This window comes from Carcharodon carcharias, chromosome 20 (genome assembly GCF_017639515.1).
Source record: "Carcharodon carcharias isolate sCarCar2 chromosome 20, sCarCar2.pri, whole genome shotgun sequence".
Taxonomy (NCBI): domain Eukaryota; kingdom Metazoa; phylum Chordata; class Chondrichthyes; order Lamniformes; family Lamnidae; genus Carcharodon; species Carcharodon carcharias.
In genome coordinates, this window is record NC_054486.1 from 70,953,994 (window position 1) to 70,977,386 (window position 23,393).

The 23,393-nt window shown below is 43.5% G+C and overlaps 1 protein-coding gene across 4 annotated transcripts in view; it reads right to left on the reverse strand.

Moving 5' to 3' along the window:
* Positions 1-562: 562 nt before the first annotated feature.
* Positions 563-23,393, reverse strand: part of kif26ab (kinesin family member 26Ab) — a 278,697-nt gene continuing 255,866 nt past the window's right edge. For all 4 annotated transcript variants that reach the window (XM_041214247.1, XM_041214249.1, XM_041214248.1 and 1 more), the window contains 4 exons: positions 5,803-5,996; positions 5,292-5,315; positions 4,990-5,140; positions 563-2,002 (listed from right to left, as the gene is read on the reverse strand). In XM_041214247.1, coding sequence (XP_041070181.1) covers positions 1,824-2,002; positions 4,990-5,140; positions 5,292-5,315; positions 5,803-5,996 — 548 coding nt within the window. In that variant the 3' untranslated portion in view covers positions 563-1,823. The remainder of the gene's footprint in view (positions 2,003-4,989; positions 5,141-5,291; positions 5,316-5,802; positions 5,997-23,393) is intronic.

Here is a 23,393-nt window from a genome sequence, read left to right on the forward strand (position 1 = left end):
TACCTCAATGTCATATTTGTGCCTCTTAAGATAAATAACACTGCTGCAGAATGGCATGTTTTCACTTAACATCCCATAACAGCACTATCTGTGGCCTGAGAATGTGACAATGGCAGGCTAGCAGCAATGCAAGATCAGCAACCAATGCACGACAACCAGCTTGCCGACATCAGTAAGGAACAATTATTTGAAAATAACCTACCACGTAGGGCAGTAGAGGCCAAAATATTAATGACGTTCAAAGTACAGTCGGATGATATAGTGAGTGCCATACACAATGGAGAACTACAACTGTCCTTTCTTATCCTTTGAGTTTTCTTGCATGTCAGTCTTTACCTTTCTATACCTGGATTCTTCCAAACTAACATAGATCTTAATCTCAGATGGTCAGGAATTTTACTTCGCTCCAGTTACTCGCTATGGGTAAAATACAGTATAACTAGGACATTCTAAAGAACATGGTATTAAAAGGCTGTATTATATTTGACTGTCAGTGTAATACTCAATATATATCTTAATGTTTTCTCAATGTAAAATTATAACTATGAAACAGAAATATTAATACCAGTGGACATGTAATTTATTCACAGATAAAAGCTAATGCAACTACCATAATATACATATATACAAAGATTCTGAAAAAAACCTTTACAAATAAAATGGTCAGAAAATACCATTCACAATGAATTGTGATACTGTATTTATTATTTCATCATGTAAAATTGTTTTTGTTTGGCAATAATTCATCAAATAGTGGCTGCTGTCCAGTACTAAAAAGAAAAAAAAATCTTACACAAACTTTTATGCAATGTTCAAATAGCTCTTCTATCAAATTTGTTTCTTTTTTTGAAGAAATCCTGAGATGCAATATTTTTAAACAACACAATCAATCATTTCAGAAATCAATACTGTATTTATTTTGTAAACCTGTTTTTGGTTTCTAAAAAAGAGTATATAAATTTTGATCATTGATAACGTACAATATTGAATTCACTATGCAGTCTCTCTGTGGCTACACTGAATTGCTGCTGTTAGCATCAGTCCGCATTATTTGGCACAGTGAGCTCTTTACTGATTTACTTATGACTGGTTTAGAAAACTAGGAATTTCATTCTGCCCTTCTGCATCAATAGCAATGTGTAGAAAGAAGTGGCTCAAAAACAGACAAGATTCCATATAAAAGAAGTCTCCCAAAAAATCATTACATTTTATAATATGCCTCAATTAATGAAACTTTATAAAAACACTGGTAAAACAGAATACCGTGGGATATTAATGTACGAGGGAATATTCCAAAATTCAAAACATATCAACGGCTCTCTAAACAAGAAAGCAAAGTCAGAGATGTGAACATAATTTACTTATTGCTTTGCTACAATGAATTTTTTACATATGTCATATAAATACAATATACAATATAAAATAAGCAATTTGTTTCAGTGTTTACTTAGGTATGCTGGTTTCTTTACTAGCACCAATGCAAATAAATCAAGTGAATCTAAAAGGCACTTTAAGGTTTTTCAGTTCTTTGTTCTTCTTGGTTTATGTTGCCTTCTTTCTTCCTTCAGGGAAAGGAAATTGTTCGCATGAACAGTTTAAGCTTTCACTGTGTTTAAGCTCTGAGGCACTGTATTGATTTACACAGCTCACCATCAAGATTCACTGACACCACATCAGCTTTCTCTCAACATTCTCTGCCATCTTCCTCTGTCTCCACATCACCAACCTCCCCCCAAATTCCTTAAAATCTTTTTTGCTTCAGACGTTGGCTGCTTTCACGGTAGAATGGCCTGGATTTTATGCTCTCCCACCAGTGGCCGTCTTTAAACTTGCACTTCCCTCAGTCCATCATTCACTTCAGTAATCATGCCAATATCAAAACAGGTCACCATCATTATCCTTGCCTTGCATAGGTTGACACGTTGTTCAAGCTCCTCTGTTACCTCTTCCAGTGCCTCCAGATATTCCAGGGACTCCTTATCCAGGTCTAGGTCAACCTCAACTGTTAGCAGAGAGAGTACAAGCAGATCAGACAAACAAAAGATGACAAGTGCATAAAGGTTTATAATTTAAAACCATTACATTTGCAATTTAAGCAAATATATGAAACACCTGTGGATGATCAGTCTCTTTTTCCTTACCCCTTTTTAAATGCATTTCTTGCCTCCTCTTTAGCTACATACTAATTGGCAGCAGAAGTTGGTATGACACAACCTCCGACAATATTCTTCTGTAATCAGCCACTAAATGGTGCAGGAGAGCAGGCACAAATGGCTAGGATTTCTATTGTCCATCCCTCCCCTTAACCTCTGCTCATTGACAGCTGAGATTGGCAATTTACTTCTTGGGTCAACCCCAACATCCTGGCACACTATGACAGAGGGAGTAGTAAGTTTTCTCTTTTGGCACATGTGTGGGAGACGTGAGATAGAAAAGGGTTCAATTCTTTTTTAATGCACAGTTTGCACCATGCCAATTCTCAAATAGCTGTTCTTGTTAACCGTGCAAGCACATTGTTAAGCTCACTCTTTTCAGACTTTCAGGTGAATGACACTGCAATATAGTCAACAGGTATATGAAGAAAAATTTCTGCAGAAGTGGTCACCAGTGTAACTTTGGCAAAAGACCGGTAGAAACCCTGATGCTAAGGCCTGAAGGAACACTTTTAACCATTTACATTTGTTTCTTTGGGAGCTCTGCCAAGCTTCTATTGAAATTATAGCAGGAGTTTAGAAAACCCTCCTCACCCCTCACCCCCACAGAAATTCTAGACAATCCTTTCTTAAAATACAAAATCATAGGGATTGTATTTAAAGAAACAAATTGCAAGTGTAAATCCTTTGCAGAATCACTCGCTGAAGGAAGTAGATACATATTATCTATACTGCATAGGAAGCATCATTCAATTATTTCTTCTATCCAATTTTATTCTTTATCCATGCAGTATATCCAAGTCAAATAATCAGAAAACCAATGGCATGCTAAATAAAGGCTCTTATTCTACATGAATCGATGTAAATGTGACAGTAGGTTATAAGTTTGAATTAGTCATCTTCTGCATACTGTGCAACAGTCACTTTAAAAGACTTAGCATGCCTTATTTATTGATTATTCATTAACAGAGGGTAAAATATACTGTGTATCAAATTAGCAACACTACTTTTCTTTATCTTTTAACAAGATTAATACAGTCGCAATCACAATTCTTTAATTGTTCTCTAATATTTTAACAATATTAACAATTGTTTAATATTTTGTTAAGGATCCTTTTCCTTTCCAGACAGGTGTTATGTTTGGGCATGTTTCATTAGGTTCTGCAGCCTATTGCTTAATCCCGGTGTGCACCATTTAAAGAACGTGAGAGCTTCCTGATTCACTGAGGTTTTGTAGATGCGCAGGCCAATGTCAAATCTTACAGATGGATAATGGCTAAATAAGGGAAACTAACAACTATGGAGCTGCGAACAAGGAGTTTTAGCTGAGGAGGGAAAAAATGACAAATTGGCAATTATTCATGTGTGACTTTTGGATAGTGAGTGCTAGTGGCTGTTTATCAGAAGATACATCACTATCAAGGCCTTACCCAACATACACATATCAGCATTTCCAGCAGAAACCATTCGGTAGCGGATAAGAGCAAGATCTTGCCTGATTTTCCCCCTACCAAGCTGACTTCAGCATCATTACTACTATACTGCCTGGGAACCTAATTCATTATAGACTGGGAATCGAACCTTGAATTTACCTGTTCTTAATGGTTCAGCTACTTAATGAGTAAACTGAGCTATCAGGGGAACTTCAGTGAATGGTTTAGAAATAATGGCTTCATCCAACACATTGGTCTGAATTTCCTTTAAACACCTGGTCTAGTGGATGACAGTCAACTCTGGCAGAATAGGCCCAAGGGGGACAGGAAATCATCTGCCTAGAGGAGGAATTATGCAATGATGCCTCCACTAAGTGACATTACCAACAAACCCAAAAATGGCCAATGACATTCAGAGGAGGCAGGACTGCTTCCCCACTGGAAACCCCACAGCTCCTTCTCCCTAATTGCTCATAATCTGGCCATCTGTGACAAACTAGCATCCAGATAACTGCAGATGCAGAAATGGCCCCACTGAGGTGTACAACCAGATCCAAGAATCATTTCTGTCAGCCTCCCATGCAGTTGTCTGACTAATTTTTCTGCAGTCATCCCCTACCTGCTGCCTCAGCCCGTTTAGGGGTGCTCAGGACAAACCCCTACCATAACAACAATAATTACTGGCATTAAAGTAATTAGTTGACCCTGTATAATCTGACAGTGTCAGGCATAGGGTCATTGGTGCCTACTCAACCTCTCCTATATCATCACAATGGGCTCAAGGATTCTTGGAGCCATTATTGATGCAACTGGGCATTTACCCTTCCGTTACTCTTGGATCAGACATCAAGTGCTAACATTTTTCCATAGCGAAGAACCAGGACTCTGCTAAGAAATCTCAACAAAAACTGCAGAATTTAGCTTCAGCACGTATCTGTAGATTTCAGAGCTCTCTTTCAAAATCATAAATGATCCTTTGGATTAAGAATGGCTGGCTGTCCACCTAATGTGCAGTATTAATGCTTAAACTGATCTTTTTTTTGCTGCTCATTGTTGATGTCTGCACGAGAGCTCTTCAACTGTGAAACAATCTACTTGATTGATCATATTTACATAAAATCCTCAGTTTGTTCCTTGCATATTAACAAGCGAAAGCTTACTAGACAGAGGTTTGCACCTGAAATCACTAGCACGTGGCATGATAATTTTTCCCTCCTGGGGTTCAATGCATGTGTGCATATTTCACACTCTGTATCATCATATATTTGCTGCTTAAGTTACTATCTGCATTTTGATTGCAAAGTAAATCAACTTTGTATTTATATAAAGAATGCACACCTATGTCCGAACGCCCATCTTGTTGTTTTGTTAGTAGAGCAGGGACAAGTATCTGGTGTACTTACACTCTGATTTCCACTTATCAGGATCCATCATCAGCCTGCTCTTGGTATCCTCCAACTCTTTCATCAATAACTCATGCTTTGCCTTTAATTCTCTTATGCGCTGTTGTCGCTTCTCCAAGATCTTCAGTTTTGTGTTGAAGTACAATAGACCCTGTCAGGACACACAGAAATCATCCTCTGTCGCAGTTCAAACAAAATAGCTGCAAATCATTTGAATTTTCCACTCTATGTTTTAAACATTATTATAAAATCATAAAGAAAACAAAATGTATTAAGGACAAGAAATCTGCTGAAGTTCTCACCTTGTCAACATCTTGGAAAGGTTCCTATGGTGTTAATGACAAAGAACAAGAAAGAAAGGGGGAAAAAAGTTATAATGACAAATTCTGTAGTAAGATTGTGCATAATCCTTAGTTAATTGAGAACAAATCAGATTATAATACTGCTGATGCATTATAATTTCAAAGAGCACACCTTTTCTCGCCTGTAAAGGAGTTAATGATCCTAGCATAGAATGGCTATAAAGTTTGATAAAGCAGGCAAAGACTGTAAAGGTTCATTCATAATATATTCATAGATTTTCTTCAGTTACACCATCTCTCCTGGCTAAGCATGATTAATTGTGAATAGTAATTATTTTTATCTCCTCTTTGTAAGGGCACTCCAACATATGCGTTGTAAAATTAATAATTATAGTAATTTAATTGTAGTCAATCTCCTGGATGTAATTGTGCTCTGTCTCTATTTAAGCAGCCATTCCTCACTGATACCATAATTTAGACTGTCTAAACTTGTTGTACTAAATGTACTGACCTCATTTTCCTCCTGCCTGTGTCTCTGTAACCGTTCCACATCATCAATCTCGTAAACCTTAATTTCAAATGACTCCTTCAGGGTGCCTGGCAGAGGTGGCAAGTCCACCCACTGCCCAGTGGTGCTTGTTGGCTTTCGTCCCAAGGATGATGTGTCGGGCAGAGGAGCTGGAATCAGCCGACGGCGCTGAGTACCTACAATAAAAAATTAAACCCTTGTTTATTAAAAGAAACTTCTTGTAAGGTCTCTTATTGACATACCACACTTAGAAAAGAACAATCTTTCAACAAAATCACAAAGATTTAGTGGCAAAAGTTCACTCAAACCAGACAAGCAAGTCTGATAGCATTAAGACAATGCCTTCACCTTGACAACTGAAATGATGATTGTACTTTCTCCACAACAAAGTCAAATTTTACGGGTCAGCCATAAATCTATTCAAATGTAATTCATACTCTATTATTGAAACCTTAACATATTTGAAAGCTTGTCTGGTGAATTATATCAGTAATACTGACACATAAAGCATCTGTTACATCATAGAATCATACAGTATAGAGGCCATTCTGCCCTCTTTGAAAGAGCTGTCCAATTAGTTCCACTCCTGTGTTCTTTCCACATAGCTCTGCAACAAGAAGTTGTTTTTATATAGCACCTTTAATGAAATAAACGATTGCAAGGCACTTCACAGAAGTATTATGAAGCAAAACTTGACACTGAGCCTCATAAGAAGATATCAGGGCAGATGGCCAAAAGCTTGGTGAAAAGGTAGGCTTTAAGGAGCGTCCAAAAGGAAGAAAGAGACCTGGGGAGGAAGGGAGGTTTACGGAAGGAATTCCAGAGATCAGGACCTGGGCAGCTGAATGTATGGCCACCAGTGGAGCAATTATAATCGAGGCTGCTCAAGGGGCTGTAATTAGATAAACCCAGACATCTTGGGAGATTGTGGGGCTAGAGGAGATTACAGACATAGGAAGAGACTTAAAAAAAAGGATAAAACTTTGAAAATTGAGGCCCTGCTTGACTGGAAGCCAATGTAGGTTAGTGAACACAGGGGTGATGGGTGAACAGGATTTAGTGTGAGTCAGGTCATGGGCAGCAGAGTTGTGGCTGACCTCAGGTTTAAAGAAAGCAGAACGTGGGAGGCTGAGTAGGTGTGTGTTAAGGTAACGTACACATGGATGTTTCAACAACAGATGAACTGAGGCAGAAGCAGAGTTGAGCGATGTTATGCAGATAGAGGTAGACAACCTTAGTGATGGCACAATAATTGAAAGCTCATCTCAGTTCACATATGATTTCAAGGTTGCAAACAGTCTGGTTCAGCCTTAGACCGATGCCAGGGAGAGACATGGGGTTGATAACTAGAGAACAGAGTTTGTAGCAGGAACTGAAGACAATGGCTTTAGTCTTCCCAACATTTAATTGGAGGAAGTTTCTACTCATCAGTACTGCATGTCAATTGAGCAACTGACATTTGGTAACAGTGGAGGCATCAGGGGAGGTTGTGGCAAGGTAGAGCTGGATGTCATCAGCATACGTGTGAAAATTAATGCTATGTTGTTGGACAAGCAGCATATAATGAGAAATAGGAAGAGGCCAGAGATAGATCCTTAGGGAACACCTGAGATAATGGTGCAGGAGAGGGAACAGAAGCCATTGTAAGTCACCCCTAGACCAGATGAGCTTCATCCCAGAGTTTTGAAGGAGGTGGCTACAGAATTGGTGGTTATCTTTCAAAATCCTATAGATTCTGGAAAGGTTCCTGCAGACTGGAAAGTAGCAAATGTAACTTCACTACTTAAGAAGGGAGGAATAGGGAGAACGGAGAACAGCAGACCTGTTAGTTTGATGTCAGTAGTAGGGAAAATGTTAGCATCTATTATAAAGGATATGATATCTGGACATTTAGAAAAGAATGGTAAAGTTTGGCAGAGCCAACATGGATTTATGAAAGGGAAATACTATTTGGGGATAATACTTGAAGCATTGATAAAGGAGAAACATGGATGTGGTGTATTGGCTTTTGATAAAGTTCCACACAGGAGGTTAGTAAATAAAATTAGAACACAAGTGATTGGGGGAATTATATACTAGGATTGAGAATTGGTTAACAGACAGAAAGCAGAGAGTAGGAATAAATAGATTATTCTCAGGATGGCAGGCTGTTACTAGTTGGGTATCGCAAGGATCAGTGCTAGGTCCACAGCTGTTCACAATCTTTATAAATGATTTGGATGTGGGAACCAATTGTAATATTTCCAAATTTGCTGATGTCACCTAACTGAGTGGGAATGTAAGTTGTGAGGAGGATGCAAGGAGGTTTCAAGAAGACTTGGACTAAGTGAATGGTCTAGAACATGGCAGATGGCATACAAGTGAATAAGTTTGAAGTTATTCACTTTGGCAGAAAAGACAGAAAGGCAGAATATTTTTTAAATGGTGAAAAATTGGGAAGTGTGGGTGTCCAGAGAGACCTGGGTGTCCTTGTTCATGAGTCACTAAAAGTTAGCACGCAGGTGCAACAAGCAATCAGGAAGGCAAATGGTATGTTGACCTTCATTGCAAGGGGATTTGAGTACAGGAGTAAATATCTCTTGCTGCAGTTATATAGAGCCTTGGTGAGACCTCACCTGGAGTATTGTGTACAGTTTTGGACCCCTTATCTAAGGACGGATATATTGCCATAGAGGGAATGCAATGGAGGTTCACCAGATTTATCCCTGGGATGGCGGAGGAGAGATTGGGGAAACTGGGTGTGTATTCCCCAAAGTTTCGAAGAATGAGGGGTGACCTCTTGAAACTTACCAAATTCTTACAGGGCACAATAGGGTGGATGTGGATAAGGAGCCTGAACAACCTCGGAGTGATAGTCAGAGTTGGATTGCCACTGCGCCCCTAGTTTTTTTACCTTAAGATTTTTTCAATCCTACCTTGTCCAACCTTCCGACTCAGGCGGACAAGATCCAGGCAGTGCAGCACATCCCCAGTAAAGGGGGGGTGGGGGGGGTGGGGGGGTGTTGGCCTAGCATCAAGGGCAGCTCAGTCCTATGCAAGTAGGCCATGCCCCCTTTTTTTATGGCATTAGTTGCCATAAACAAGGTAAGTTAAAGGCCAGGGAGAAGATAAGTGTATAAGCTAAGTGGGTAGGGTTTGGGGGGCAGGGGGCCAGGTTGCGACTTGGGGTGAGGAGGGGTTTGGGTCGGGTGGTCGGGTAGGACCTAGTGGGAATGGGGTGTTGAACTGGGTCAGGATTTCGGGGGTTCAGGTTGGGCCTCAGGAGGGAACTGGAGTCGGGTAGGGCCTTTGTGGAGAGGTAGGGTCAGGCTGGGCCTTGGGGGGAGGGGGGTCAGGTTGGGCCCCTGGGTGGGGTTGCAATGGGCCTGACGTGAAGGAGATTGGGTCGGGTCGTGCCTTCGGGGGGTGGGGTGAGGGTCAGGCCTGGCAGGGGTGGAAAGAGTCCACATAGGGGTGGGGAGAATCCTGTTGAGGGGTGTGGTTCCATGGGGGTGGGGGGAGTCCCATAGGGTATCGGTATGGGTCTGTGCAATAGTCACCCAGGAGTTAGAAGAGGTTTTAATCCTTCTAACTTTTTGTGGGTAGCTATTGATGTAGCCCCGTCGGAACCAACCAAGGTTTGTGATTTAAATTGCATTTTTGGATGGTTCCCAGTGCAGGGCAATTGCCCAGGGGAAGTTTGTACTTCCGGGCAATTGCCATGCAAACCCTAACTGTGAACTTCCGGAGGGGGTGGAATCTTTGGGGTACCCTGCCAATACAACACCCTGGCTCGGAAGTTATGGCCCAATATGTCTCCCCTGGCTGGTGAGTTAAGAAACAGGGGATATATCTCAAGATAAGGGGTAAACTGTTTAAGGCTGAGCTGAGGAGGAACTACTTCACTCAGAGGTTGGTGAATCTTTGGAATTCTCTACTCCAGAGGGTTGTGGAAGTTCAATCATTGAGCATGTTCAGAACAGAAGCTGGTAGATTTCTGGGTACTAATGACATCAACGGATACAGAGACAGCACAGGAAAGTGGTGTTGAGGTAGATATTAAGCCATGATGTAATTGAATGGCGAAGCAGGCTCGATGGGCTGAATGCCCTACTCCTGTTTCTTTGTTCCTAAGTGATACCTTGGCTACAACACAATAGATAGATGAGAATGGAACCATGTAAGTGGAGTCCTACCCGGCTGTACAACAGTGGAGAGGCATTGGAGGAGGATGGTGTGGCCAAGCATGTCAAAGGCTGCAGACTTTGTCAGAGTCACATAGTATGTCATTTGTGACTTGGATAAGAGCCGTTTTGGTACTCTGACAAGGGAGGAAACCTGACTGGAGAGATTCAAATATGGAGTTCCCAAAAGATAGATTGGGGTATCAACAACATATTCAAGGACCTTGGAGAGGAAAGGAATATTAGAGATGGGATGGCAGGACAGCGGTGTCAAGGGTTGTGTTTTTGAGGAGCAGAGTGAGAATAGCAAATTTAAAGGAGAGAGGTACAGTACCCGAAGAGGGATAACTGTTAACAATATTAGCTAACATGGGACCAGGGAGGAAAGTTGGGCAATCAGTTGAGGGTTGAGGGACCAGGAGTTGGATCTCATAGACAAGATGAGCTGGAAGTGGGCATGTGGGGCAATAAGAGGAAAACCAGAGAGTGATGCAGGTTAGGGCAGTGGAAAACCTTAGAAGAAATTTGGCACAGTGGACTAGTAGAAGACAGGAAAGCAAAAGAGGCAGCTGACTCGATAGTCACAAAGAAGTTGTGAACTCATCATACTTACTTTTGGAGGTTGGGCTAGAGGAGACAGGGGAAAGCAACTTCCAGAAGACAGTTTACAGTAGAACAAAGAAGCCAAAATATCCTGATATTCCAGGATGATCCTGGAATAGTAAGCAGTTTTAGCAGGTGAGATCAACACCAGGCATACTTAAAAAATTAGATGCCAACCTTGTGAAGCTACAACAGAGGACTCTAATCATACTAAACACCAGAAGCAGAATGCAATAGATGGAGCTCTGTGATCCCACAATCAAGGGATCAGATCAAAGCCCTGCAGTCCCGCTCCATTCTGTCATGAAAGATGATGGAAAATTAAATAACTAATGGGAGAAGGAGGGTCCACAAACAGTAATGTGGATGTCTACTACATCATTGCAAATGATAAGGCTGAAGCGTTTGCAACCATGTTCAGCAGAATTGCTGAATGGACAATTCATCCTGAGGTCCCCAACATAACAGGTTCAATCTTCAGCCAATTTGATTCACTCCACATGATATCAAGAAATGGCCAAATACACTTGACATAGAATAGGCTAGAATCTTACCAATGCCCTGACTATTGTATTGAAGACTTGTGCTCCAGAACTAGCTGTGTCCCTAGCCAAACTGTTCCAGTGCATCTACAACACCAATTTCTACCTGACAATGTGGAAGATTGCTCAGATATGTCCTATCTACAAAAGCAAAAATTACCAACCCCTCAGTCTACTCTCAATCATCAGCAGAGTGATACAAGACGCCATTGACAGTGTTAGCGAGCCACACTTACTCACCAATAACCTGCTCACCAATGACCGGTTTGGGTTATGCCAGGGGCACTTGGCTCCAGACCTCATTACAACCTTGGTTTAAACATGGACAACAGAGCTGAATTCCAGAGGTGAGGTGAGAGTGACTGCCCTTGGCAACAAGGCAGCATTTGACCTATTGTAGCATCAAAGAGCTCTAGCAAAATTGAAATCAATGGGAACTGGGGGGAAACACTCCACTGGTTGGAGACATACCTAGCACAAAGGAAGATGGTTGTGGTTACTGGAAGCCAAATATCTCAGCTCCAACACATCACTGCAGGAGATCCTCAGCCACCCGGTCATAGGGCCAACGGCCTTCAGCTGCTTTATCAATGGCTGTCCATCCATCATAAGTCAAAAGTGGGATGGTCGCTGATGATTGCACAGCATTCAATACCATTCACAACTCTTCAGCAACTAAAGCAGCCCATGCCTACATGCAGCAAAACCTGGACAACATTCCAGTTTGGACTGATAAGTAACAAGTAACATTTGCACCAGACAATTCCCAAGCAATAACCATCTTCAGCAAGAAAAAAACCTAGCCATCAACCCCTGACATGCAATGGCATTACCATAGCTGAACCCCCCACCATCAACATCTTGAACGTTATCATTGATCAAAACCTTAATTGGGCCAGTCACATACATACTATGGTCACAAGAGCAGGTCAGAGGCTGGGAAGTCCACAGTGAGTAACTCATCTCCTCAATGCCACCATCTACAAGGCATAAGCCAGGAGTGTGATGCAATGCTCTCCACTTGCCTGGATAAGTGCAGCTCCAGAAACATTCAAGAAGCTCGGACACCAATCAGAACAACGCTGCTCATTTGATTGGCACCCCATCCGCCACTTTCACTCCGTCCACTAATGGCGCACAGTGACACAGTGTGTACCATACAAGATGCACTGCAGCAGCTCACCAAGGCTCCTTTGACAGCACCTTCCAAACCAGTAATTTCTACTACCTAGAAAGACATGCTGGCAGGTGCATGAAAACACAACCATCTGCACATTCCCCTCCAACTAGGCTGACTTGGAAAAATATTGCCATTCCTTCTTTGTCACTGGATCAAAATCCTGGAACTCCCTACCTAACAGCACTCTGGGTGTACCAATAGACTGCCATGGTCCAAGAAGCAGCTCATACCACCTTTTCAAGGACAATTAGTAATGGGCAATAAATGCCAGCCTTGCCAGTGGTGCGCACATCCCATTAATGAAGAAAGAGCAGGACCCAATAGTGCTTTATGTGGTCCAACCAGATCTGGCAGTGAATGACTAAACCAATTATCCACCATCACTTAGTGGTGAAGAGGGTCATACCTAGGGGAACAGCCAGAGTGAGAGAGAGTAATTGTTTTATAGGGGATTATGGCACCAAAGTGAGTTAAGCAAATCAGAGTGAGTATGTGGTTAAGCAAATCAATAGGTGCAGGAACATTATGATAAACAATACAGCAAAGAGATCTTGAAAGTATAATTGTACGTGAGTTGAGGGATTGCTTTTTTCTGGTGGGGGTGGGGTGGATACAGGTGAAGGTATGGTTGGGACTTGGAAGGGGGATGTGGGTGCAGTGTTACCAGGAAGCGATCAGAGATGCTCTCATCTGTGGTTGATGTGATGAAACCTAAAGGTTTAACTCACAAATAACAATTCTGAATTGCTATTTCTTTCAAATCTAACTAAAAGTATTTCTCAAGCTAGAAACCTCTATTATCAATTCAATAAATCATCATATCAATTTTTTTTCAATCTATGTGACAGAGTAACTGGAAAACATAATTAATTTCTTTTAGCAGCTTAACTGCAAAAAGCAATGGAATCACATCATCTGCCTTGACTTTCCCTAGAGCTAATATCAGCCATTCAGAATTACTTCAGCTCACTGACACTTTGCCCTGGATTACGAGAAATCTAATCAAGTAGGTGTCAGCCTTCGTTCAGTCATTGCATTCTCGCTCTGAGTCAGAAGGCTGAAGGTCTGAGGGAGTGCTGCACTGTCAGATGAGATGCTAAACCAAGATACCGTCTGCCATCTCAGGTGGATATAAATTATCCCATAACACCATTCAAAGAGGAGTAGGGGAATACTCTTTAGTGTGCTGGCCAGTATTTATCTCTCAACCAACCACACTAACACAGATTGTACGGTCATTATCTCATCACTGTTTGTGGGACCTTGCTGTAGGCAAACTGGCTGCTGTGTTCCCTACATTACACAGTGAACACACTTCAAAAATACACTATCATAAAGTGCTTTCGGGTGTCCAGATATGAGAGCAGCTTTATGGATGCAAGTCTTTTTCTTTTTTTGCCATCCAAAAAGATCCATGGTAAATTTCCTATAGGACAACAGGAAATTTATATTGTGAAAATCCATTTTCTTCTATCAAGGTATATGTAGAGTTCAATGGCCATTGGTACCAAATGTTTGATTAGATTTGAGTGCAGCATTGCTGGCTGGAGTGTGGATTCTGCAAACCTTTAAGAAGGTGCTCGGCCAATTCCTAACTGGGGCACAGATTGCATTATATAGAAAGTAACTGTCATTTTGCTAAACTTGCTCCATGTGATCTCCTGAACTGGTTTTGATCACCTGAGGGAGTAGGAAAGGAATTTTTGAGAGTATGTTTTCACTATTGGCATGGGTTTTTTTGCCTTTCCCAGGAGATTACATGACAGCGGGGTGTTGAGAAGGTGAGGGCAGGGAGGAAGTGTTCGATCATAAAGCTGCAACTGTCCTACTGTGAAGCAGGCGTGATAGATCAGGTGGCCTTTTCCTGCCTGTCAACTTTGTATGTCCATACATAACATCAAGTACAATGAAAAATGCTTCATAGGAGCCACATTAGTTAGTGAGGCAAAAACAAATGTCATCTAATTTACTTTAATCTGCATTTATTTTGAAGAATTGAAGCAACACTAAGAAGAGTTAAGCAAATTCAAGAAGGCGTACATGGCATGACACATTTAAATAGATCAAACTGTGTTTAGGTAATTGCACAACAAAAATGAACATTACCATTTCCACGAGCGTACATCACCGTCAAACATGTCAAGTATGGAAGTCATGCAAATGCTAGGATATTTTAAATGCATTCTGTTATTTTGCACAAAAGCCTCCAAATGTCCTTCCTTTTAAAGATAAAAATTAGCCCCAAGTGCTATCACAGTTTTTGATCATGCCTTTTCAGATAAATCAAACCTGCCATCACAGCCTTAGTTTCTTGCTTTACTATTCAGATCAGCTCCTTCTTAAGGATAAAAACATGCTCTGAATTCATTTGTATGTTTTCCCTGTACCTTTCTTTCTCTATAGCACTCATTATATTTCATTATAACCCTAGCATTCACCAAAAGCAATTCACACAATGTAACTGCAATTTAAATTAATTTTTAAGAAGGGTAAGGGGGTGAAATACCACAATGACTCTCCTTTCTCAGCTGCCATAACTTCAGCCGAAGAGTCATAGAAACTCCAGGAAACAATGGAAATGATGTTTACCCCATTTCACATGTTGCTTCATCAAAGTGAGAGAGGGGGTGAGGGAGGGAGACCCTTGTAAAAATTCAGTCTCAGCCTAGAACTTCTTGAGTTATAAAATTTGCCCTGTATTTCCATAGGCTTGTCCCAATCCTGCACCATAATGTGGGCAATGATCAGTGAAACCCCCTGGAAAAATGGCATCAATGGCAAAAGATCAGGAAATCCCCTTCAGAAATTTAGAGCCTACGGGAGGAATTTTCTGTGCTTGCTGGTGTCGGGGTGCTTGACGGCGTGAGCAGACACTATGGCAAGAAGGCTAGAAAGCGGTTTTATGACAGTTTGCAATTGTCCGCTCAGCCCGTCGATGGTGGGCCATGTATCACACCATCAGACATTGGGAGCTTCATTGTAATACATCTGCATATCACTATAAGGCCAGCCCTGCCCAACTCATTCTCCACCCCCACCCCCCGCTGGAACGGCTGCCCACAATAAGGCGTGCACTTGGCGGGCTGCACTTTGAGGGGAATTCGGAGGTGAGTGCACAGTAACATTGCACAGCGCTTGCAAGGGTCATCTGTTGGACTCTAAGGTTGAGACGTGTTGGGGATGGCAGCGGGGCAAAGGCTGCCCTGTGATGGAAGGTAGTGCACAAGCATGTGTGGAGTGGCGGCGAGGGAAGCAACCACACATTAGGGACACCTTGTATGAAGTGACCATTCCTCTGCAGCTGAGACAGTTCAGACACAGCCACTTTGATATGCGTGGAGTCGGGTCTCTAGCTTATCTGCCCACTCAAGCAACGCAAAGGCGTGAAAGTGCCACCAAGTGCTTCAGAGCTTTTCACCCCTTGGGCACAGACTGCAAATTAATGAGTGTTTTAGTGGACTGCAGTTGGATGACTGGGCACATTGTACAATCTCCTTGCTAAAGCTGGCCATGGATCAGTCACTGGTGGAGGCGCTCACAACCCCTTAAAACGTAACCATTCAGGTTTGGACCAGTCTCCCTCATGGTTCAAGCTAACAGTGCAGCCTTGCAGCGCAGGTTAGGAGAATGCCTGCGCCTGAGCTGAGAACACAACATGCAGTCCAATGGGCAAAGCTGCAGCCAATCGGTCGGGTGGAGTGGGGCATAGGAAGGTGGGGTTTCGGGCAACCATGCAGTGCACTAAACTCTCGCCATCCAAGTGCCAGCCAGCACTCTCCGGGGTGGATTAAGAGGCCTTCAGACTTAACCAAGAGAGGTTCTTAGAGCACCCAAGTTAACCCACTTTCATCCTGCAGGAGGAGTACATCAGAAGCATGGAGCCTGGTGAACCAGCTGTATGCCTCATGGCATACAGAGTGTAAAGACAGAGAAGAGAGTGATGGAGGCAACTGGCTGTGCAGAGGAAGGAGCACCCCTCTGGAAGAAGGGGTGGCTGGGGTTTCCGCACATGCTGCTGAAGAGCCACAGCAAGCTGTCGCTGGTCGGTGCCTAGTGACACCCAGGGTGTCACCGCCACTTTCATTCCTGAAGGTCACTGAGAACCAGTGTCGCCGAAGACTCCACATGTCTAGGGAACTGGTTGATCATATCTGCCAGCTACTGCTGGATTTGGCACCACAGGGACACGGACGGTATCCACTGCCAGTGGCCGTGTAAGTGACCGCGGCGCTCAATTTTTACGCCAGTGGCTCCTTTCAGGGCTCCACAGGTGACCTCTGTGGGATATCACTAGGCTCCACCCACAAATGCATCCATGAGGTCACAGATGCCAACTTCACGAGGGTACACAACTTTGTACATTTCCCCCGGGACCAGGAGAGCCAGGATGCAAGAGTCATTGGATTTGGCCAGACCTCGGGTTTTCCACACGTGCAGGGTGCCATCAACTGCACTCACATGGCGCTCAGATCTCCTGCACAACAAGCGGCCACTATGTCAACTGCAAGGGCTTCCATTCACTGGTGTGCGACCACCACAAACACATCCTGCAGATCTGCGCACAGTTTCCAGTGAATGTCCATGACGCCTACATTATCAGTTGGTCATAGGTTCCTGGCATCTTCCAGGGTCCACAGAGGCTGCAGGGGTGGCTCCTCGGGGACAAGGGCCACCCTCAGATGATGTGGCTGATGGCACCTGTGCAGTGGCCTCAGACTGCAGCGGAGGGAAGGTATAACCAGGCTCATGCTGCAACTCGCAACTTGGTGAAGCAGGCCATCGGGATGCTGAAGATGAGGTTCCAGTACCTGGACTGGTCTGGTGGAGCCCTGTAATACGGTCCGCAGAGGGTGTCACGCATCATCGTCGTCTGCTGCACCCTTTACAACCTGGCGCTGCAATGGGATGGGGAGCTGGCTGAGGAGGAGATGGAGGAGCTGGATGTCTCCTCCAATAAGGAGGATGTCAATGAGGGTGAGGAGGTGAGGAAGTCCTCGAAGGCAACAATGATGACAATGAGGCCCTCACACTGGCCAGATGAGACAGGTGCGCTCGCGAGTCCCTCACAGCTGCTAGATTTATGGAGGATGATGACAACATGCAGTGAGGAGACCCCATAGATCCTCACATTACCTCTGAGAACATCTGACTGCTGTCTGGCTGAGGACAGCTCACTTGTGCTCTGTGATCAGGATCATATCATAGAGATGCAGCCATGAAACTTTAAAAGCACTTGATATTTTGTCTGCCTTCAGCACCTGACCATGTCAGGAGCACAGCATCATATGCTGACAAGATGGGGACCAGCACCCCCCTTAAAGGTGCTGAGAGCACACAGAGTGAATGACGGAACTCGGTGACACCTGGCCACAACATTCTGGCAGCAATGACAAGCTCCATCAAGGTACAGGCCTCACTAATGTGGATGAGGCCGGACCATTACTTTGGTCTGAAGGTTGCACAAAGCACAGGGAAGAGGCCCGGGACTGAGACACCTGCCTTTATCTTGTGCAGAAAGGTTTCACATCTGAGTGACACAAACACTGCTCATCAAAACAAGGAGCCATAGGCAGGGAGACATTGTTGAGTTTATTTACAATAGTGAATATTATGTTAACAGCCATGCCCAGGCTGTGCAATTAATCTTCTTAACCTTTCTAACCCTGCCATTACGTCTTGGTGCTCCCCAGACATCCACAGCAGAGATGGAGGCAGCCTGCTGACTGCTACTGTGATTACCTTGACAGGCATCCTCTGGAGGGCCAAGATCTGGAAGGCCTCGGCCTGCTTTGGGGGTCCTGCTGAGCGACGGTAGCACCCTCCTTGAGCTGTGGAGCTGGAGCTGCTGGGGTCACAGGGAGAGGGGACTTGGATAGGCCGGGCACTCCCAGACTCACCTGGGTGGATGGCCCGGGGTGTGCACCTGTTCGTCCTCCTCCCTATGGGTGCCCAAGGGCCCCTGGCTGACTCCTTGAGGAGAAGAGGAAGCTGGAGTGAGATTGAGCTGCCCAGCACCCCTCTCACATACACACTGTTGGAAGCCAACTATGGCATCAGCGATGGAGTTCAGCCCGTGCAGCAGTTCAGGAGCGACGTCCAAGGTCCCCATGGTGGCTGCCATCCTGCCAGTGTCGACTTCGGTGCATTGGGATGCCCCTCTATCACCTCAGATTGAAGGCGGACGGACTCCTCCATCGTACCTTGCAACCTGAGGAGTGCAGCGGACATCCCTTCCTGATGTTCCCGAGCTTGCCTTTGCAGTTCCAGCAACCGTGACATGACCGCATCCAGAGGCTCGTCATCTGACTCGACTTAGCAGGTTTCTGGCTCTGCCACTGCCTGCTATGGACCAGGCAGTGTGATGTGCTCACCAGATTATGATCCTGAGGCTACTCTAAAGCTAGGTCCCACCGAGGTATGTGACTCTGCACTGGTGGAGGGTGTGGGTGAGAGTTGTGACAGGACCACATGATCAGTGCCTTCAGATTCCTCCTCAGAGGTTTCTTTGGGGCTTGACTGGAGGCCCTGGGTCATGGACTCCATCAGCTGTTTTCCAGATGTGCCTGCACAAGCAAGGGGAGATAATTAGTGCATGGCAGTGGCTCTGTTTTCAAAGTCTGTGAGGGCCTTGATTTCAGGCATTCCTCCACCGGTCTGCGACTTCACCCTCTTATTGTGTGCCAGCTTGTCCTGCATGAATAGAGATGGAGAAAGTGTAAGCAGGATGCCTGCCAGGTCAGGTGATAAGTGTGCCTGGCATGTGTGGGTGGTGAGTGGTCCCATGGATGGGATGAGGACAATGAACGTGTGTGTGAGAGAGTGAATGGTGATGTCCCTTGTATTGGCCGTGAGTGAGGGCCCTGTGGATGCCTGATGGGTTTGTGAGTGTGTGAGCTGAGAGTGATGAGAAGAGTGACTCACGCTGGTGGAATGGACAGATCATTCATCCTCTTGTGGCACTGGGTGGCTGTCCTCTTCTGAAGGCGTTGGCACTGACCACTGCTGCCACCGCCTCCAAAGCCGGATTGGTGATGTTGCTGCCCATTCAGAGCAGGAGTAGAGGACATCACAGCGGGCCTTCACTGTCTCCAAAAGATCCTCAGGGGACGCATCACTGAACCTGGGGGCTGCAGTCTTCTTGACTTTTGGGGCCATGTCTTCTGTGCGGCTGTCCTGAGCTGGAAACAATGAGAGGTGTGCGCGCGGGTGTACTTCAAATGTGGTGCCCAGCATGACAAAGCAGCGAGGTGATGGCGTGGCAGGTGACTGAGAGCCTGCCTGCCATCAAAGCGGTGGGCTTCCTGGGAATGCATAATCAATGCAGCGGGTTTGGGATGATACAGTGTGAGAAGCCACCATTGCAGCATTTTCCCCACCCGCTACCACACTGGGACGATTCCAACCAATGTATTTTCAAGATGATGGCAAAGAAAGAGAATTAGGTCAGCATGATAGCAAATCCAGGTCAGCAAACTAAACCTTGTAACTACAAAAGGAGAGGTCTCGTAAAGGTTAGAATTCGGCACACACAGTCTCCAAATCTTAAACAGGATCATCACCAAGTTTCAGCTGCAGCAGTCAATGACTGGCAATTATTTTTCAAAAAGCCATTTCAAGTTTTGACCTAAAAAATTCCACAGAGTAGATTTCCAACATACTGCCCCAGTATAACACCAACCAAATGGGTCAGTCAGCTATTATATGAACTGCCCTGTTTTCAGTTCCATTCCTGAAATATCTGAGATTCCATTAGTTTCTTGCTGTGGCTTCCAATCTCCACCATTCTGCAGCAGCTCCTATCTGCCCCTTACCTGGCAAATGACAGGCCTGGGTAGGGTCAGAGCTGACTAAGCTGGGAGTTCCTGCCCAGCAGGTGGGATCTGGTATTTGTGTGACAGCTGGAAGGACTAGTGAAGTGAGCTGTAAAGATTTCTTCAAATACACATGTGGACCCATCAGTGACTACAAGATGGCCTGGACCCCCGACAAATGGGGAAGAATGCAATCAGATTGGCACCCCCCCCTTGCCTGAGCCAACCCCTCCACTCCCCCAAAGGCAGAACAAGACTGAAGGGTCACAGATGGGTGGCAGAAATGTGCCCACTGCTCTCCAACTGACCCTGAAAATTCTGAGAAAGGGGAGTTAGGTCAGTGCTGGAGGTCAACATCATGATAGTGACCTATTTGGGGCTAAGTTATTTTGTGACATTCAGGTGAGAGCTTCCAACACATGAAAAATCACACTCCTTCAGTTTTCTAATCTCTGTTGCTTTGGTGTAATTGAGCTTTCCATTGGGCTCAATTACTGGAACTCCCTTTCTTGTTTCAGGATACCTACTTAATAATTATTAGCTATATTTGCAATACTTACATCACCATTGTTATTCTTTCAGTTAAAGATCCTATACCACTAATCAAATAAAAATCAGTGAGTTCCCCGGTTATCCTGTTCAACAGTCCTTCCACCACCCATAGCCAAAAAACAACAGTTTGTCATTCATCTAATTGCCCTTGCTGTGTGATAAATAGCTCACGTGTTCTTCCACATGAAAACAGTCACTGCACTTCAATGTAACTCATCATACATGAAGCTTTTTGCAATATGCTGGAGTGATTTGGTAAGGTGAAATAAAATCATCTAACCTTAAAGCACAGAAGAATGTTTTTCAGGCTGTTGTGCCTGTGTGGGCTTTATGAAAGAGCTATCCAATTAGTCCAGTTTAAGTAGTCACACTTTAACTAACTACACAAAGCACACGGATTCCTGGTTATTCCTGCAACAACAGTATATATAAAGTGAAACAAAAATCACAGAATATGAGCAATTTTAGAACTGCAACTTCATCAAATGAATGACGCTACAGTGATTTATCTCCTCTGATCTCCTTGACAATGTTGCTGCTCTGTAATTGCTTTTACATATTCATTCCTGTTCAATCAATTACAGAGAATATAATCAATGACAAATAATATCATCAATTACAAATGTTAATTGAGGGAGATGTAATGAATTGCTTATTCAACTTGTCACAAGAACCTGCAAACATGGACAAGATATTGTACGACATGCATTTGGTTTGATCACCAAAGTTATTATTAATGGAAAAGAGGTGGCAGAGTTAGGATAGCAATTCACAAAGCAATATTTCTCAGTCCGTCCACAAATATTCTGATTATGATCCTATGTTCAATATTTCTGCAGCTACATTCAGACAAGGATTTGGCTGATCCAGGAGGTGAGAGTCTTTGCACCTATCTCCTAGGTACAATATGCCTGTCCAAGGAAACCCCTGAAGTAGAATAAGCCCCTCTCAAACCAGCACAGACCTCTTACCACTACTTTACCAAAACTCTGATCCACCTCACCAGGCCTTCATTCCTCTCATTCAGACCCAAAACCACCCCTCCACCACATGGCCTCTGATCACCCCTCCCTGGATCGCCCCCACAGCCCCATCCAGGCCTCTGATTCCACATTGACCTCTCCCGCAGCCCCCGGGATTGGTAGCGCACCCAACCTTCCACTGCTCCTCCCCTACCAATTTACCACACCCCCCAGGATCAACCAATCCCCACCCAGCCAGGATCAACCCCTCCCCCACACAAGTTGACCTCCCACCCAACCCCAGAATGATCCCCTGCCCCCACAAATCTCCTCATTTGTTACTATCACTTCTGAAGTTACCCCAGTGTGTATTTGTTTGCCTCCTAAACATCAAGGCAGCATTTTCTATGCTCTTTTTCAGTTGCTGTGAATGAAATGCTCCATTTTGTGCTAAACTATGTATCATTTGGTACAGTATTGGGCAACTAGATTGAGTACCAAAACACCTTTAATACCTTTGCTTTTAGACAGAAGAATATTATCCAACCATGTTAGTCCAAATCCATGTCCCAACAGGAAAAGATCACCCAGAGGTGAGAATTGTAGCGATTTAAACTTGCAATTGGAGCAACCCTGAAGTCTGATATTCAATCCCCAAAATAAGTATTGCTTATAACATATCCATACCTTGGATAAATTATATACTAGAGCCAATAACAAGGAGCGGTTTCCTCTCCCAGCTTTGTCCAGGTGTATAAAAAATAAGTTGATTGTATGCATATGGTCTAAGATGATTAGCGTGGACAAAAATAACAGCTGTAAAAATGCTTTAGGCGCAGGAAATGTACACACAATTCACAGTAGCTCATTTATTTATTGCACCCAAATTACTGCACTGGTCTCAAGGTAACTACGACAACAATAAAGTTTGTCTCTTTAAACAATGCAGCTTAGCTTCAGTGCTGCAAAGTAATATCAGAGAATACTCTGCGTCATTCTTTCTCAGCAACAATTAACTGATAGACTGGAAAGTGTAAAAACGGCATGATATATAATTGGCAGCCCATGGGATTTTATATAATTTGTACAATTCTCTGCTACCAACAGTTCAGCCCATGGCAGCTGATTTTTAGCAAAACAATTTGCATCTCACATTTCATTTAAATGACAAAAACTTACAGCATGTAATAAACATTTGAGTTTCTTGTATGAATCGTGAAAATTCTACCATTAAAAGGTTTGTATACATTTAGTGTCTGTAGGTAGGATTTTAAGGCAGAAAGTTATTTTCATAATAATATAGTAATTCAACAGTCTTACAAGGAAGACAAATAGGCAGATACAACAATATTTCTAAAGAGAATTTTCTATTATATTTACATCAAAATATAATTGTTTTTGTAATTATTTAAAACTAGAGTATGATATTATTTGAGTACCATGCACTAATTGAATCTGGTAGAAGTGGAATACCTGATATTTAAATGCTATTGTTTTGAGCAACTAATTAAAGCATAATTCAACTGATGAACTGGATGTTCCTAATCTAAAAAGGTTCTCTACACCAGATTAAATTGTTCTATGGTAAAGCCAAAATTCAGCAATGTAAAACATCAGCATTTTTAACCAGAATGTAATGGTGAAAGTTCAAATACAGTAAAAGGAGGTGCCAATCAACATCTCCTTCTGTTTGTTTTTTTTAAATACTCAGACACAAAATTAGAAATGATGGAAATAAGTGCTATTTGGGAATAATGTGC